Below are 17,203 nucleotides of genomic sequence, written 5' to 3'. Positions count from 1 at the left end.
CTTCACAGTCAAAAAGCTAAAAGCGTAAAAGCCCAAAAACCGCGCAGTGGGGCCGCTGCTGGGGGGTGGGGAACCAGCACCTTAAAAACACCAATAAGTTACGGGGGACAACAAAAGAGAAAACAGGGCGGGCAGGGTCACAGGGCCAAAACAAGTGCTCCCCGGGGGACACGGAGCAGAGACCCTGCACAGCGCCCACCGCTGGCGAACCTGGAGAGCTCGCTGGCTGCTACTGCCCAGCAGTGCCCTGCCCGGCATGGGGGGGGCCCGCTCCTGCACACAGGGTCCCCTCCAGGCATGCGGGGCAGCCAGGACAAGGCCGCATGGGCCTAACCAGGGCCCCCAGGGCGGGCCAGGGCAGCAGAGGCATGCCCAGGGTGCCCAGGGCTGAGAGGGTGCTGAGGCAGGTGTAATGCAGGCCAGGCCCAGGGGATGTGGGACCCAGCTGAGGCTCGCCAGGCTGGCTCTGGCCATGGCAGCCCCTGCCCCAGCCCCAGCTGCGCCCTCCCTCCAGTCACTGGGGAGGGGGCATGGCACAACCAAGTGGGTCGTGCCCACCGGCCCCCGCGTCCACACACTCCTGCTGGGCCAGCACTGCCTGCGGTGCCCCACTTGGAGGCGGGCCAACCCCCCCGCTGCTCCCCAGGGGAGCCTCATTGTGGCCCCCCCCCCCGGCCCCCCCCGCCCTGGCCCCCAGCGCGGCTGCAGCGAGCTGGTTCCACAAACTTTTATTCTCAAACTGTAACAAACAAGATAAGAAACGGCTGCGCCGGGGTGCAGCACGGAGCCCCTGCAGCCCTGGGAGGCCGGCGGGCGCCGTGGGCGAGAGGGGAGCCAGCCCCTCGCGCCCTGGCCGTGGCAGGCAGAGGTCGGGGGGGGGCGAGGGGTCGCGCTGGTCCTGAGGAGCCCCCGGCAGCCATGGGGAGCAGCCTGGCGGAGGGTGACGGTGGGGGACAGCAGCCACAGTCCTGGTCCCAGTCCCATGCTGGTGCTGGCCTGGGCAGCACGCTCTACACCGCCGTAGTCCTGCCAAACAAGGGCATCGAGACAGGGAGGTGCCAGGGCCCCGGCTCGTACGTGTCCCTGCTGCTGAGCTCGGAGTCCGTCCAGCTGGGGAACATGCGCTGGGAGCGCTCCGCCGCCAGGTAGAGCTCGGGGCAGGTGTGGCCCTGGCCGGCACCGCTGGGCAGGTGCAGGTGCAGGGAGGAGCCGTAGCTCGGGTCCAGGAAGAGGGGCTTGTAGCTGGGCAGCTGCTCCTGCTTCTCAGGGCGCTCATGGCTCAGGAAGGGGGCATTGATCTTGCGGTACAGCCCCCGCGTGTCCATCAGCACCTCGCTGTAGGGCGGTGGCGGCTCCGCCATCAGCAGCGCCTCCTCGTAGCACGGTGGCTTGGACAGGTCCGACTCTGCAAGGCAAGTGGCAGGGGGTGCTCAGCCCCGGGGTCCCCACCTGGCCCCTCGCCCCTGCCCAGTGCACGCCACGGGTGACCCCCGTCCCTGCACCCACCCAAGCACGCGGTGCAGCCCCGCTGCCACCCTGGCCCGCCCAGGGCCCGTGAACTGTGCTTCGTGTCCCAGCAGAGCTGGAGAAGGTGCAGGGAAAGGCAGGCACAGCTGTCGGGGCAGGAGAGGGCCTGCACCAGCTCCAGCTTCGCTGTGTGGGAGGGCGGCCAGGGCAGAGGTCTAGCCCAGCAGGACAGAGACAGCAACGTAAACAGGGACCTGCTGTTCTCCAGGGCCCAGAACACCAGGCCCTGTTAATGCGCGGGACACACTGCCGCAGGACAGGGTGGACACAGAGCCCAGCCAAGCCGGGAGGGATGGAGACGCTCGTGCCCATAGGTCCATAATGGCTGTTGAGCAGGATGGTGGAGAGGTTCCCTCTGGCACCTCTGAAGCTGGGGGTGGTGCCAGGAAGGGGAATGGATAGAGGGGGCATTGCTCAGGGAAGGGCAACACAGATGACTGGTCGCACGAAGGGGCTTTCACGTGAGGAGAGACGATGAGACTAGGCTTGGACAATGTGGAAAGGAGCCATTGGGCGGGGGGGGGGTGCGAGACAGGCTTCCAAAATACTAAGTAGTGAAGAGGAAGTCACCAGGGATTTGCTATCGACTCTGCCCAACACACAAGCAAGGGGTCACGGCATCCAGCCACTGGGCAGTAACTGGAAAACTACCACCAGGCAGGCAGTTCTGTGGCACCAGCCTCTCATTCAGAGGTGAAACTGCCGCCACCAGATGTGGTGGGAGCTGAGAGGGCAGCCAGCTCTGCAAAGGCCTTGGACACGTGCTTGGAGGAAAGGGGCACCAGGCTACGGAGCGGGGGGCGAGGGGCACGGCCGCTGCATCAGCCCTGCCTGGACCCTCAATGCTGGAGGCTGCAAGTGAGAGAGGAACAGAGGAAAACCCTGCTCAGGCCCTGTCGCTCCCCCTCCAGCCTCCACCCTCTGCCCCCGTGACATGGGAAACTGGGCGAGACAGACCTGGGTCTGGCCCAGTCAACGGCAGCTCCGATGCTCTTATCATTGAGTCACAGAGGATGGGGCCTGGAAGGGAGCGCAGGAGCTCACATCTAATCTGACCGCTGCTCCAAGTGGGACCAGCCACAGCTCCATCATCCCAGCCACGGCTTTGCCTAGCTGGGTCTTCAAGATCTCCAGGGATGGGGACTGCACCACCTCTCTGGGGAGCCTGGTCCAATGCTTCACCACCCTCCTCCTGAGAGTTTCTCCCAATACCCAACCTCAACTTGCCTTGCTGCAGCCTGAGCCCATTGCTCCTTGTCCCGTCACGTCACCTGCCCCCACTGAGACCAGCCCAGCTCCGTCCTCTTTGCAGCCCCCCGGCAGGGAGCTGAAGGCTGCTACCAACCCCCCCCGCCCCGCCCCCGTCTTCTCCTCTCCAGGCTAAATCAGCCCATTCCCCCCAGCCCTGTCCCCCAGGCCTCTCTCCAGTGCCCCATCCTCCAGCCGTGGGCTCCCCAGGGCAGAGCAGGGAGGGGAGGGACTACCCCGCCGGGGGGAAGCACAGCCAGCCCGGGCAGCCCCCCGCGCCCGCCAGGCCGCGGGTGGTCCTTACCGTGCCGGTAGCTCCAGGGCCGCGGGGGCGGAAGGTGCGGGTGCGCGTGGGGGTGCGCGTGGGGGGGCGGGGGCGGCTCGAGGCGCAGGCGGGGGGGCGCGGGCAGGCCGGGCGGGCTGCCCGCGTAGCCCTCGTAGTGCAGGGGCTCCAGCTCCAGCGCGCGCAGGCTCTGCTCCCGCAGCCGGGCCTCCTGCCGCCGCCGCAGGCGCCGCCGCACGTAGCTGCAGAAGCAGCAGAGCAGCACGATGAGGCCCCAGATGAGCCAGAAGCCGGCGAAGCAGGTGAGGAAGGTGTAGGTGCCCTGGGACATCACCATGGTGGCGGGCGCGGGCGCGGGCCCCGCCGCTCCTCCTCCGCGCCGCCCGCTGCCGCCCCCGCGCGCTCACGGGGCCCCCCCCGCGCTGCCGGCAGCCGTTGCCATGGCGCCCGCTGGCTGGCAGCACCGGGCGCGGGAGCGGGAGGGGGAGGGGGAGGGGGAGGCGGCGGCGCGGCGAGGGGGGGGCCGGTGCCGTCCAGCGCGGGGGGCCCCGGCCCAGCCCCTGCCCATGGCACCGGCGGCACCGGCTGCTCCTGCAACAGACAGAGGCGTGAGGGGGGGGAGGCGCGCTCGTCCCCATGGCAACGCCGGGCCCCGCCCCGCCCCGCGCCGCCCGCCCGCGCCCGCGCCGCCCGCACCCGGGCTCCTGCGGCCGTCGGGGCCGCGCTCGCTCCGGCCCCGCTCCCCCGCACGCCGGACGCCGGACGCCGGGCTCCGCAGCCCCGGGCACGCGCGCGGAGGACCGGCCGGGCGGGGCGATGGAGCGCGCGGCCCGATCCCGCCCCGACACGTGCGCGCGCCCCCTCCCCCGCCTGCCGGCGGCGCGCACAGCCCCGCGGGAGCGCGCCCCCGGGTCCTGCGCGGCGCGTTACCGCGGGGCCGGGATCGGGGTCGCCGCGGGCCCGGAGCCGCTGCCGGCGCCTTTGTCTCGCGGCGGCGCGTCCCCGCCGCCCGCCTCGGCCCGCCCCGCCCCGCCCCGCCCCGCGCGCGGCAGGTGGAGCCGCACCGGGGCCGCGGGGGGGACACGCGTCCGCCCCCCGGGCCCGATCCGGGCGCGCAGGGGCCGGGCCCCGCGGGGCTGCGCGCGGCCCCGCACTCACCTCCCGCGCTGGGCGGCGGCGGGGCCGGGCCGGGCGCGGCAGCCGCAGGGCCCGCAGCCGACGGGAGGGGGCGGCGGCAGCACACGGTGGGCGGGAGGAAGAGCCGTTTCCTCGGCAACAGCCCGCAGCATCGCGGGGACGGGGCGGCGGGCCGGGTGCGGGTCGCAGCCCCGCCGTGCCCGCCCCGTGGGAAGGCCCCGCACCGCTCCCGGGCGGCGGGGCACCCCGGGCAGGCTCCCGCAGCGGGCGGCACCGCGGCCATGGCTGCGCGCCGCCCCCGGGCTGCGGCCCCGGGGCCGGGGCCGGGCTGCTGCCCCGCCTCTGGCTGCAGGAGCCCGCGGGCCGGGTGGCCGCAGCAGGGAGGGGAGCCCAACGGCCTGCCGGCTCCAGACTGGTGCCGGCCAGGGGGCAAGGCGCCTGGGGGTGAGCGCGGGCAGAGCGGGTGACCAGCTTGGACACAGCAGAGACACTCGGAGCTGAGGGTAAAAAACATTTAAATATTCCAACATCAGTGCAAGGCAAGCACAGGACCCCCAGCGCCCACCGGGCAGCACGTGCCACGGGCAGGCCAGGCATCCACGGGAGGGCCGTGAAGGCACCCCGGGACCCAGAGACAGCAGCAGCTGCCAGGGGCACCTTTGGCACAGCGAGGCAGCAGCGAGGGCCTCAGGCCAGCACAGGCAGCAAGCTCAGCTTGCAGCCCCTGCCCAGCCACTGGCACGTCCCCCACGTCCCTGGGGTAGCGCACAGCCCTGGGCCCAGCCCAGGCTGCAGTGGCCGCACGCCTGCACCTGCCACAGCACAGCAGCCCCTGGGCTGGGGGAAGGGATAAGGCCATGGCATCCAAGTGCCCAGCTCTATTGGCAAATGCTTTGGCATAGCAGCTACCCGGGCCTGAGGCCTGGGGGGGAATGTGCACAGAGATGCCTGCGCCCGCCGGGGCACTGCTGCGTTGCTCCATGGAGGCCCCAGGGCGCAGCTCACAGGCCCAAGGCACCACCCCGATGTGTCCAGGCACCAGCAGCAGCAGCAGGCAGAGCCGGCACAGCTAGTCCCCGGGCAGAGCAGGCACGGCAGGGCCTGCAGCCCACAGGGGAAGTTCAGAACGGGGCAGGCTCGACGCACAGAGACAGCTGCTGACGTGGTGGAGCCGCCAGCACCTCTGGACCGCGTTCCTGGCCTGCTCCTTCAGGGCCTCCGGGTGCCCCAGCAGCAAGGGGGAGCAGCCACAGCACGAGCCATCCACGGTGCAGCCATGTCCCACGACGCGCTGGCCGTTGCATGGGGGCCCTGGGTCCAGGCACCCCAGGCAGGGGCACGGCGCTGCCCACAGGTGCATCTGCAGCCAGCGTGCAAACTGCGAACACCCAATGCAGGGCGGCAGCTCCCCAGGGCAGCTCAGCCCACAGCACCGCTGGCGCCAGCGGGTCCCAAGGCCGGAGAACAGGCGGTCCTACAGCCGGGTGGGCTCTTCCTCGCTGTCGCTGCAGTTCCCGCAGCAGGCCTGAAGGCAGGGGCAGTGGAAGGGGGGGAAGAGAGGAGCAGAGCAAGCAGAGGGTGAGCATGGTCACACAACAGAGCCCACACAGCAGGGGGGCAGCTAGGACAGCAGTGCAGCTGCAGCTCCAGGCCACCCGTGCTGTGCTCCGGACAGGAGCAGGGGGTAGCTGAGGTCGGCTGCGGGAACAGAGCCTGGGCCTGGCCCTGGGGCCGGGAGCCTGCAGGCCCCATCTCACCTGGGGAATAATCGGGGCACAGGTGATCACTGAGCCCTTCACAGCTTATGAGCCCTGCCTGCTTCCCCTCTCCAGGGCATGGGGCCACACAGGGCGTCCTGCACGGGTGTCCCGGGGCAAGGCAACTGGCTCAGAGGGTGGGCAGCAGAGCCCCCAGCCCAGCGAGGCAGTGAGCGCAGGGACGTGCGGGGATTAGTGGCTCGAGGGGCAATTAAGACACACAAGCGGCATCTGCTTGGCAGGGGCAGAAAGGGAACGAAGGACAAGGCTCCTCTTCCCCGGTCTCGCCATGTCGCAGGTGAGTCTAGGCCACCGGGCATTTCCCTGAGCGGAGCAGCCGAGACACTGCTCACCTCTGGAAGGAGAAAACGGGCGCGTCACCACAGCCCGCGGAGGCGCCGGAGCAGGGCTCCAACCCGGGCTGCTCTGAGCTGGCACAAGCTGACAACAGCCTGTGGCATCGGCCTGCCCCCAGGAGCCCCTGGCCCTGCTCCGGGCCTGGCTGTGGCGGCTCAGGGCTGCCCACGAGTGCAGAACGTCCCTGAGCAGCTGACATTGCCCATGCATGGGGATGCCCCCCTGCCCTGGCAAGCTATCCATCTCCAACCCCCAGCACCTCCACCACACCCCACCCCGCTTCCAGGCCTGCTCTCTGCCACCCCACACCCCTGCTCCCAGGCCTTTCCCCCTGACTTGGGTCCTGCCCATCTCTGTCCCCTCGGTGCCCACCTGCCCTTGCCTGGCACCAGTCGCACTGTACTGCCAGCACCAGCATCTCCTTGGCCTGCAAGGACTGACTCTTCCCTCCTGCCCCAGGGCCTGCATCTCCCAGCACCCCCCAGCAAAAAGAGGCCAGCACAGGAGTGGGGCCAGCCTGTCCTTTGGAGCCTGAGGACCCTGCCCCTCGCAGGGAGCCATGGTCCTGAGCCCTGTGTGGAGCCAGCGCAAAGCCTGGCTGCACCTCTGCTGGCGGGAGGCGGCTGCCTGGAAACAAAGTGAGTAGTGGTGCAAGGGAGGGGGATCCTCACAGTGCAGGACCAGGCCTGTGAGTCTCTGAGCTTGGAGGTCCCCGTGGCCTTTCTGCTGCAGATGAGGAGAGTGGCCTGGCCAGTGCACCCAGGGCAGCACCAGCAGGAACCAGGGAAGTGCCACACTACACATGGAGCAAGGACCCGGGGAGGTGGAAGGAGAGAAGCAAGGGGGCTCCACAGCCTGCACCTTTCATTCCCCAGGCACAAGGCCCAGCACCTGTCACCCAGTTCTAGCAAGGCAGCCTGCAGGGGCCCACCCCTCCGGCCCCTACAGATGCCTGTCCCCGAAAGGGGCTGTCCAGGGTCCAAGCCCCCCACCTGCTGTTGTGTGACCCAGGCTTTACACCGCTTCGCTGGCACCCCCTGGTATCTGACCCCTGCAACAAGCAATCAAGTACTACCTGTCTGCTAAAGAGACGCTGGAGCAGGCCCTTCTTGGGCTGTGGGGATGGCTGCCCCTTCCAGTCCAGGTCGGGGGGCACTGAGCCATCTGCGTTGAAGACATTCAGCTCCTGGAAACACTCTGTGTCGACCATCTAGGGGACAGAGGTGGCAGCTGAGCAGCACCCACACCTGCCGCACAGCATGGAGCTGGCCCTGCCAGCAGCTGCAGCGTCCCCACCCCTACCTCATTCTGCCAGGGGATGGGTACGCTGCCTGTGGCAAACTTCTGGTAGAAGTCGTTGTCTGTGGGCTCCAGCTCCACTCCCTTCACCGTGGAGAACTGCTCAATGTCCAGCACGTCCTTGCAGTAGATGGCCTGGGGCTGTGGGGGAGCACCGGGTCAGGGTCAGGATCAGGCCAGAGCACCACTTGGAGGTAGGGGGAGGGACCTGGGAAGGCGTGGAGGTCAGGTCCCCCCAGTCAACAGCTGCCAGGGCCCCTGCCCCCTCAGGCCTCCCCGCACTGCCTGGGTGACACTCACGTCTGGCTTGAATGGGGGCTCCAGCATGCCTGCCTCCAGCCGCTTGAAGTTAAGGTGCCTGAAGAGAGGATGCTCCTTCACCTCCTGTGCTCCATCGCCACGGCAGCCCAGCCGCTCCAGTGGATCCTTGCACAGGAGCTGCCACGGCACAGTGGGGTCAGACCTGGGCTTGGGGCTCTGGGCACCACGCAGAGAAGGCAGCGCCTGCCCACCACCGAGCCCAGATCCCAACTCCCACCCAGGGAGGGGCCATGCACCCTGATGTCCCCTCTCCTCCAGCTCGCTCTTGGGTGCTGCGCGCCAGCAACACACTGCAGGAGGGGCAGCTGCAGCACTAGGAAAGCGACCCGGGCCCGGGGGGACCGTACCATGGTGCAGAGGGAGCGGGCACAGGGTGAGAACTTCTCCGAGTACTCCTCCGGCACCTCCTTCACCAGCCGCTCCACCTCCTCCCGCCGTATCTTCCTCTTGCGCTGCTGGAAGGGTGACTGCCCCTCGATCATCTCATATACGAGGCAGCCCAGAGCCCACCAGTCCGGGCTGAACGTGTAGTGCTCGTTCTTCACCACCTCAGGAGCTGAGGGGGACGTGGGCCAGTGAGAGGGGGCAGCAGCAGCCTCCCCACACAGGCACCAGGCCAGGCCAGGGAAGAGCTCACTCCCACCTGACTCCCTCCCCAGTGCCCTCCTGGCAGCGGGGCAAGGCAGGGCAGGGCAGGGCAGTGCAGGGCAGGGGGAAGAGGGGGCTGGCAGGCTCTGTAGTGGACAGCCTGAGCAGCACAAGTCCAAAGGCTACAGCCCAGCAGCCCTGGGCACATCCTGGAGCACCCCTAGGAGAGGACCAGGCTGGTGCAGTCGAGGAAACCCTTGCACTCCTGGCAGATGAAGGGAGCAACAGATGCCCCAGCTGTACAGAGACAAGCAGAGCATCGCTGCAGCCCCGGGGGCTCCTGCACGTGCAGTGCTACAGAGGGCAGGGAAGGGCTGGCACAAAGCCTGTGCCAGCCAGGGCTCTGCTGGCATCCAGGCACCGCTACGGGGACAGGACTCCACACCTGCCGTGCTCCAGGGTGAGCACCGGCTCAAGTTGCACCAGGATGACCCACTGGGCAGGAGGGCAGTGCGGAGGGAAAGCAACCCTGGGGGTCACAGTTGTCGGAGCAGATGCTGCGCAGCCATGCAGAGCAGACCCAGCAGCTTGCGCCTGCGGCAGCACTCACCCATGTAGCCCACAGTGCCCACACGACCCTTGATCGTCTGCCCTTCAGGCACATGCACTGCCAGGCCAAGATCTGAGATGCGGATGTGTCCTGCGGGGGAACGATGGTGTCAGGGCCCAGCGGGGTCCAGCAGCAGCACAAGCCCCTGCTGCCCTGCACCCCTGACTCACCATGGTCATCCAACAGGATGTTTTCTGGCTTCAGGTCCCTGGAGAGGAGAGAGGATGGCACTAGCAATGGCTCCTGTCTTTCCAGCACCAGGGACTCCCCAGGGAGATGCCAGGGCCTTCCAAGCTATGGCAGCCCGGTATCACGCAGGGATCAGGGACATGGCCCCACTGAGCTGCAGGAAGGCTGCCCTGGTGTGTCGGTGATAGCTGGGGCAGGGAGGGCCTCCCTGCTTGGACCCTTGGCAGGGAAGGGGCCAGCCCCCCAGCTGCAGCCCTCTCCTTCCCACACCAAGCCCTTCCAGCTCCCTGCTGCAACCAGCACTACTCTCTATGGGGCAAGCAGGGCCAGCCGGGCTGGCTAGAGCCACATGCAGTGGGGCTCCCTCAGACCCTTCCTGACACCCCCAAACCCCAGGTTCCCAGGTGTGGAGGGAACACCCGGCCCTCACCGGTACACGATGCGCTCATGGTGCAGGTCAGCCAGGCCACAGCAGATCTCAGCAGCGTAGAAGGCGGCGCGGGGCTCGGCAAAGCCAGCCTCGCCCATGTGGTAGATGTGGAACTTGAGGTCACCCCCGTTCATGAGCGTAAGCACCAAGCACAGCGCATCCTTCGTCTCATAGGCGTAGGCCAGGCTCACCTGTACACAGCACCAGGACCATTAGGGCACCAGTGCCTGCAGCCCCCCAGCACCTGTCCCCACACCAGCACCAGATCTGGGAGCATCTCCTGGAGCAGAGCTGCACCTGCCTGAGCATCCCAGCTGCTCCTAGCATCCAGGCTCGGCCTGGCGGGAAGGTGCTGGGCAGAGAAGCTGCTCCCTTGCAGGGCCCTGGGTGCCTGACAGCAGGTTCCACCCCCCAAAACTGGCCACGGCACCACCAGGAGCAGGGAAGAGGGTGGTGCTGGAGTGGCAGCCCCAGTACCCCCCAGCCCCACCCCTCTGCCAGCTGAAGCCAGGCCTGAAGATTGCTGCCTGCCAGGAAGACAGCAGTGCTCCTGGCTGCCCGGGGGGGCAGGGGCCACCACGGCGCAGAGGAAGCCACTCCCAGGTACTTACTACAAACCTACTGTTCACTCGCTCCAGGATCTGCTTCTCGTTCAAGGCCATGGCTTCCCCCTTCCGCTTCTTGATGCGCTTCTTCTCCAGCTTCTTGCAGGCGTACATCTTCCCCGTGGCCCGTACCTGGCAGGCGCACACCTGGGGGCACGGGGCAGCCAGGCCTAGGGTCAGCTGGTGGCACGAGGGCAGACAGGCAGCACTGGTGTGGTCGCCATCCCTCCCCATGCCCTCCCCAACCTACATGTGGCAGGGCCAGGCCTGGACTCCATCCCGGGGCCCTGGCAAGGCAGCACAGTCAGAGTCCCCAGGGCCAGCAGCATCAGTCCCCACTCTGGTCCCAGCTACCACCCACCCCACTGCTGCAGGGGTCCTTCCTGCCAGCTTGGTGGGAGAGGCTGAGGTACGAGGGAGGAGCCCAAACCTCTCCCCATGTGGGGACGGGGGATAGGCCAAAGGCCCAAAGGTCTGGTCTCCCTGGGCCATGGTGGGTGCCTGCCCTATCGCCAGACGGGCTCTTCTCGTTCTGGAGGGCAGCCGGTCACTGCACACTGAACCCAAACTCAACAGGGAGTGGCAGTCCCCAGCAGGACAGTTTCAGCCTGACCCCCCGACCATGTGCTGCCGGCTACTTACCTCACCAAAGCCGCCCTTGCCCAGCACACGGTACTGCCGGAAGGTGTTTTTGGTCACGGGCTGTCTGCAGGGAAGGAAGGAGGCTGGACTGAGCCTGGAGCTGTACAACAGCTGCCCCAACTGCCACCACGTCTGGGCCAGCCACATCTGCAGCCCTCATCCCATGGCACAGACTGGCACATCTGGGGCCCTGGGAGGGGGGAGCTGTGATGGAAGGTGGGGCCGGCCAGGCCCCAAGGGGGAAGCAGAGCAGCCAAGTTACCTTTCCATCCATTTCCACTGCAGGAAGCGGCTGAAGTACAAGCTATCAAGGTAGTCGGCGAAGGGAGCCACGCTCAGGTAGTCGTGGATGAGCCTGGGGGGACCAGGGGTCAGTACTGCAGCATCAGCCCTGCGGACAGCGCCCATGCACCCACCCAGCCAGGCAGCCCCATATGCCCCTTCCTCCCAGGCCAGTGCAGGGCTTACAGCGCCCCCCATGCAGCGGGCACAAGGACAACCATGCTCTCCACCTGCAGTAGGGCAGCACCTAACAGATCTGCATCTGCATCAGCCCACACCACAGCAAAGTCCCACAGGAGAGAGCTTCTGGAGGGGCTGGACGTGTTCAAGTGAGCGGGTCCAGATGCTCTCCATGCCAGGGTGTTGAGGGAGCTAGCTGAGGTTATTGCAGGGAATTGGCACGGCTTTACGAGCGCTCGTGGTGCTCGGGCCAGGTGCCAGATGACTGGAAGATAGCTAACGTGGTCCCCATCTTCAAAAAAGGGAAGAGAGAGGACCCGGGCAACTATAGGCCCGTCAGTCTTACCTCAATCCTAGGGAAACTCTTTGAGAAGATCCTCAAGGAGCACATCTGTGAAGGGCCGGCTTCAGGGATGATGCTCAAGGGCAACCAGCACGGTTTCATTAGGGGCAGGTCAGACCAACCTGATTGCCTTTTATGATCAGGTCACAAAGGCAATGGATGCAGGTTTAGCCGTGAACGTAGTCTTTCTAGACTTCAGCAAGGCCTCTGACACCGTCTCCCACCCCACCCTCATTATAAAACTAGGCGACTCTGGCACTGATGTCTACACAGTCAGACAGATTGCAGATTGGCTCAAGGGTCGCACTCAGAGGGGGGGCGTGGATAGGTCATATTTGACCTGGAGGGAAGTGGGCAGCAGAGTCCCCCAGGGCTCGGTCCTTGGGGCCTGCGCTGTTCAATTTCTTCATCAGCGATTTGGACAACGGGGTGAAATGCAACCTGTTTAAATTCACTGATGATACCAAAATTTGGGGTGAGGTGAGCACACTAGTAGGGAGGGAGAGACTGCAACAAGATCTGGATAGGTTACAGGGGTGGGCTGACATAAACAGGATGTGTTTCAATACTGACAAGTGCAGGGTGCTGCACGTGGGCAGTAGGAACCAGCAGCACACTTATAAGATGGGAAACTCCCTTCTTGAGAGCACGGAGGGAGAAAGGGGTCTGGAGTCATTATGGACTCCAAGATCAACATGGGCTGACAATGCGAGGTCACGGGTGGCAGGGCTAACCAGACCTTGTTGTGCATCCACAGATGCATCTCGAGCAGGTCCAGGGAGGTGATCCTCCCCCTCTATGTGGTACTGGTCAGGCCGCAGCTGGAGTACTGCGTCCGGTTCTGTGCGCCCCATTTCAGGAGGGATGTGGACAACATTGAAAGGGTCCAGAGGAGGGCCACCCACATGATCCGGGGACTACAGGGCAGACCCTACAATGAAAGACTGCGGGACCTAAACCTGTTCATCCTTCACAAGAGAAGGCTGAGGGGGGGGACCTGGTGACTGTCTATAAACTCACTAGGGGGGACCAGAAGGGTTTAGGGGAGACACTGTTTCCCCTCGCGCCCCCTGGCATGACAAGGAATAACGGCCACAAGTTGTTGGAGAATAGGTTTAGATTAGACATCCGCAAGAACTACTTCACAGTCAGGGCGACTAGGAGCTGGAACCAGCTTCCTGGGGAAGTGGTGCTGGCTCCTACCCTGGGGATCTTTAAGAAGAGGCTTGATGACTACCTGGCTGGACTCATTGTGTCCAGTCTTTTCTCCCGCCCAGGCTGGGGGTTGGACTTGAAGATCTACAAGGTCCCTTCGACCCGACTTCTATGATTCTATGAGTAGGGCGCTGGGTGGGCATCCCAGATATGCACCCACCACCTGTGGCTGTTGCAAACGGCCCTGGGCAGCTGGCAGAACCTGGCCGTGTGCCTGGACTTGCACCATAGCACCTCACCACAGGCAGCCCTGACTCTGCCCATTGCCACAGCTCCAGCTCCAATTGTGCAAGGTGCGGTGCTGCAGGCCTGCCCTGCTCGCCAGCTTCCTCCACATCCCAGACCCACATTGCTGGCCACACCTATCCCAGGGGCGCTCCCCCACACCCTGCAAGGCCAGCCCAGCTCTACCCACTTACCTGGTGGACTCCTTGAAGAGCTCCTTGGAGGACTCCTGCTCCAGCCTCTCGCAGCATGCACCCACCAGCTGCATGGGGATCTCGGGCACATGGTCCGTGCTCTGTGGGCAGGAGATGCCAAGTCAGACATGGGACTGAGCCCTGGGGCCCTCCTGCCAAGGAAGCAGAGCCCCAGCACCTTGCCCAGCCCCATACTTCCCAGGCTGGGGGGCACAGAACAATGCAGGTGTCCATGCCCAGCCCACCCCGTGCTACTGGCTCACCTCAGGGCTCAGGAAACTCTCGATTAGGCGCTGCCCACACTCCCTGCGCTTCTCGTCAGGCGTCACCTCGTACTCAGCCTGAGGGCAGAAGGGGATCAAGATGCCTGCAGGAGGGCAGCATCCACGCTGCTCCCCGCTGCCTGGCATCACAGCACAGAGTTGCTCTGGCCCTGCACCCCGGGCTCTGGCACCTCCGACAGCCCAGGCCCAGGCCCCAGCCCCAGCCCCAGCCCTGCTCTTACCACAGCATCCAGGAACCTGACGCAGCGTGACAGCTCGGGCCGCGTCTCGCAAAACTGCCGGAACAGCGCACGCCCAATGGGCTGCTTCTCGCACAGGTTGTGGTAGTCCCGCTCTGCGGAGGAGAGAGAGTCAGAGCCGACCCAACACGAGCTGAGCAAGCCAGACAGGGCCCAGGGCAACTATTCTGGCCTCGCCTGGGCACAGACTATGACCCCCCAGCTCGCAGAGAGCAAGAGTGGGGAGCTGGGAGCACCCCGAGCGCAGTGTTCCAGCTGGCTCGTGCTCCCTCCCCACAGAGGCCACACCCCATCCTGCAGACATTAACCCGTTTTGCCCGCAAGGGATCTGCCCTTGGGTCCAAAGTCCTGGGGCCTGGCCAGAGCTGGTGGCTAGGCAAATCCAGCCTCCTGCAGCAAGGGCAGTTTCCCAGGCCACAGGCTGCTCTGGGGACTCTGCACCCACTCAGAGCAGGAGGGGGCTGCCCAGACTGGCGCCTGGTCTCTGCAGGCCACGATGCCGGCCAGAAGCACAGGGCGGGGAGTCGGCACTGCACTGCCCCCATCGTACCCAGTCTGTGCCTGCATTGCCAGCCCCCGGGCCCCACCCCCGTGGATGTCCTCATCACAGCACGAGCCACGATTATCAGGACAGCTGCCTGCTTCCTGCACTGCTCTGCTGAGCCGCTGCTGAGCCTGAGCCAGGCACAGGCATTTGTGGGGCCATTTAGACACCCCCCAGGGCACACCAACTCCCACCCGGGGAGCAGACGGGGGAAAGACCATCCCAGACCTACAAGGATGTGGACACATGACCCAGCTGCAGCAGCCACCATGCTGGTGTCTCCACCTGCCCTTGAGTCACCCCAACCTCAGGCTGCTGCCTGCACGGGAAAGCCCTCCCTGAGGGCGGAGCCAGGGGCACAACAGTCTTGCTGCAATCAGCTCTCCCACACAGGCCCGGACTGGGTGCACCCCCCGCCCGTGCAGCAGCTCCTGAGGAAGCTGCGGTTTCCTGAGCAGTGCATGAGCTCAGAGGCACAGCTGGAGGGGTGGAGATGCCCCCATAGGCAGGCAGCATGTTCCCTGCCTACCAGGAAGTGAGCTCAGGTCGAGGGGGAAGGGGCCAGGCTGCACGGGGCTCCGGTCTGCAGGGGTACCGGCTCAGGGGTGCAGGGAATGGCACCATCCTAAGGGGCTGGAGGCTCAGCAGAAAGATTTGGGCATGCTGGGCCCCATGATGCCCCCAGTGCCGGTTCCACGCATCCCCATGGCACTGCCAGTCAGTGACTGTACCAAGGGCTGCACAACCCAAGCTGCCTCCCACATCGGAGCATCCCCCAGGGTCCTGGCGCTGACCGTGGTGCTCAGCTGCTCTGCCGCAGTTTAGCTGCATGTCAGAAGTGGGAAGCAAGGCCCAGACCACAGCCTGGTGCCAGGGAACAGGCAGGGCCTGGAGCAGGAGCAGGGACCCCAGGGCATGAGGAGCAGCAATGAGCTGCATCTGGAGGCTCCTCTTTGCCCGTGGGCCCTGGCAGGGCGCGCATGTCTCTGGGGGAGCTCCGCAGCCCAGGGGACCCTGGGGAGCAGTGCTGGGGCTCCCCGGAAGCCAACCCACACCCACAACCCCAGCCCTGGTGCTGGTGAGGATGCCACACACCAGGTGCTCCGTGTCACAGCACGGCAGAGCCCTTCCACCTTCCTGCGACAGCAGACACGGCGCTGCCAGGTCACGGCACTGGGTGTGCAGAACAGGGGCTGCTTGGTGCACCGTGCAGCTGGAAGAGCCGGGTCTCACCGAGAGTCTGCCGGAGCTCCTCGCACAGGCTGATGTGGGGAAACTGCAGCATCTGGCGCCATTTCTTGCTCTTGCCCTTCCGGTTGCCACTGCCACCTGCAGGGGATGCAGCATGGGCGTCACCAGCCGCCCAGGTTGAGACCTGGGGCGAAGACAGCGGGCGGCACCGCTCTGCCCGTGCGCACACGCCAGCCCATGGGCAGCTAGGGGTGCTTGGTACCACAAGCGGACAGAACACAGCACCCCACCTCCTGCAACCTGTCTCTGGCTGGCAAGAGACCCCAGGACTCGCCATGTGGGCACATGGACAGCGCTGGGCAGGGACAGACAGGCCTCACCAGCCAGTGTGAGCACCAGCAGCACCGAGGCCTCCCACCCACCCCATCGCAGGGACAGGGACCAGCGCGGGGGGGGCCACGGGCCGCAGAGGATGCTCGAGCACCCAGCCCTGGTGGCACCTCTGTTCCTGCCAGCCACGGGCGCCCCCAGCCGCAGAGCTCGCCGCCCCGGCACGTCTCCTGCAGCCAGGCGTCCTCGAGAGCAGCAGCGACGGTGGGACACAGGAATTCCTGCTCCTGGCTCGGCTCGTGCTGACTCACCGCGGCCCCGGGCAAGCCTCTCGCTCGGCTCTGCTCCCTCCCTCCCTCCCCCCGCGGGGAAGAAGCCTCTACCAGGAAGCTGGGACGCAAGCGCCCGGCGGCATCAGCCTGCAGCCAGCTCAGCCCCCGCGAGCGCCTGCCCGGGCAGGGTCAGGAGGTGCCAGGCAGGGCCGGGACGGGTGTTGCCACCGGTGCCGGATGCGACTGGTCCTGCACGCCAAGCGCCCACCGCGTCGCCCTGCCACCGCCCCACGCGCAGACCCCCTGCAGCCGGGCCCAGGGGGCTCGTGGGGCCCGCCCTGCCCTGCCAGGGCACGAGGCGGCACGTGGTGGGTGCGGGGGCGCAGCCCCAGCCCGGGCCCAGCCCCAGCCCCAGCCCCAGCCGCGCCGCGATTGTACAACCCAGGAAGGAAGTGACTCAAGACCCTGCCGCGAGCAGCCACCCTCTAACGGCGGCAGCCCCGCGCGGGGCCGGGGGCCGGGGGCCGGGCCGGGAGGGCGGCACAGGGGTGTCGCCCGCCCACCCGGCCGAGCACGGGACGCTCCCCCGCGGCTGCCGCCAGAGCTGAACAGCGGCTCCGGGCCGGCGGGCGCCCCAGCGCTGGCGGATGCGCGGGGCGGGGGCGGGTGCAGAAGCCGCTCCCCTGCAGCCCGGGTCCGCCGCCGCCGCCCGGGCCGGCCCCGCCCCGCACCGCCCCGCCCGGCCGGCCCCACCTACCCTCGCGGGCCTTGAGCAGCACGGTGTTGGCCACGATGTTCTCGAGCTCCATGGGCCCCGCCTCAGCGCGCCCGGCCCGGCCCGGCCCCGCCCGCCAATGCCCGCGCCTCCCGCGCCGCCCGCCCATTGGCCCGCCCCCCTTGCCCCGCCCCCC

The 17,203-nt window shown here is 66.9% G+C and overlaps 2 protein-coding genes across 8 annotated transcripts; both read right to left on the bottom strand.

Annotated features, from left to right (window-relative positions):
• Positions 1-717: 717 nt before the first annotated feature.
• Positions 718-4,186, bottom strand: PRR7 (proline rich 7, synaptic). 4 transcript variants are annotated; one of them, XM_090064585.1, is made up of 5 exons: positions 3,989-4,186; positions 3,080-3,649; positions 2,485-2,547; positions 2,098-2,379; positions 1,267-1,405 (listed from the first exon to the last, which is right to left on the bottom strand). In XM_090064585.1, exons 2-4 carry the CDS (start codon positions 3,393-3,395, stop codon positions 2,108-2,110), a joined length of 651 nt encoding a protein of 216 aa, XP_089920711.1. In that variant the 5' UTR covers positions 3,396-3,649; positions 3,989-4,186; the 3' UTR covers positions 1,267-1,405; positions 2,098-2,107. The 4 variants fall into 4 exon arrangements, with proteins under 4 accessions (XP_089920708.1, XP_089920709.1, XP_089920710.1 ...); XM_090064582.1 differs by lacking the exon at positions 2,098-2,379 and having other exon boundaries at positions 718-1,405; positions 3,989-4,148; XM_090064583.1 differs by lacking the exons at positions 2,098-2,379; positions 3,989-4,186 and adding an exon at positions 3,755-3,959 and having other exon boundaries at positions 718-1,405.
• Positions 4,187-4,693: 507 nt separating this feature from the next.
• Positions 4,694-17,171, bottom strand: GRK6 (G protein-coupled receptor kinase 6). 4 transcript variants are annotated; one of them, XM_090064578.1, is made up of 16 exons: positions 17,050-17,171; positions 15,733-15,828; positions 13,938-14,050; positions 13,696-13,773; positions 13,433-13,533; positions 11,256-11,348; positions 10,994-11,057; positions 10,358-10,498; positions 9,747-9,937; positions 9,298-9,335; positions 9,128-9,217; positions 8,277-8,485; positions 7,909-8,046; positions 7,612-7,749; positions 7,385-7,519; positions 4,694-5,720 (listed from the first exon to the last, which is right to left on the bottom strand). In XM_090064578.1, the coding sequence occupies exons 1-16, from the start codon at positions 17,099-17,101 to the stop codon at positions 5,670-5,672; spliced, it is 1,728 nt and encodes a 575-aa protein (XP_089920704.1). In that variant the 5' UTR covers positions 17,102-17,171; the 3' UTR covers positions 4,694-5,669. The 4 variants fall into 4 exon arrangements, with proteins under 4 accessions (XP_089920704.1, XP_089920707.1, XP_089920706.1 ...); XM_090064581.1 differs by lacking the exon at positions 17,050-17,171 and adding an exon at positions 16,191-16,361; XM_090064579.1 differs by lacking the exon at positions 4,694-5,720 and adding an exon at positions 5,732-6,307.
• Between the last annotated feature and the right edge of the window lie 32 nt (positions 17,172-17,203).

The sequence above is a fragment of the Crocodylus siamensis genome, chromosome 10 (genome assembly GCF_052110815.1).
Source record: "Crocodylus siamensis isolate JL-2025a chromosome 10, ASM5211081v1, whole genome shotgun sequence".
Lineage (NCBI taxonomy): Eukaryota > Metazoa > Chordata > Crocodylia > Crocodylidae > Crocodylus > Crocodylus siamensis.
This window is presented reverse-complemented; position numbering and strand designations above follow the sequence as displayed.

Coding starts and splice junctions, on each gene's coding strand:
- PRR7 (XM_090064582.1), bottom strand. CDS start 3,395: ATGGTGATGTCCCAGGGCACCTACACCTTCCTCACCTGCTTCGCCGGC. Junction 2,548..3,079: donor GCCCTGGAGCTACCGGCACG/GTAAGGACCACC, acceptor GCTCCCTTCCAG/GCCCCATCCTCTGTGACTCA. Junction 1,406..2,484: donor GTTGACTGGGCCAGACCCAG/GTCTGTCTCGCC, acceptor CTTGCCTTGCAG/AGTCGGACCTGTCCAAGCCA.
- GRK6 (XM_090064578.1), bottom strand. CDS start 17,101: ATGGAGCTCGAGAACATCGTGGCCAACACCGTGCTGCTCAAGGCCCGC. Junction 7,750..7,908: donor AGCCCCCATTCAAGCCAGAC/GTGAGTGTCACC, acceptor GCTCCCCCACAG/CCCCAGGCCATCTACTGCAA. Junction 5,721..7,384: donor AGCGTCTCTTTAGCAGACAG/GTAGTACTTGAT, acceptor CCCTGCCTTCAG/GCCTGCTGCGGGAACTGCAG.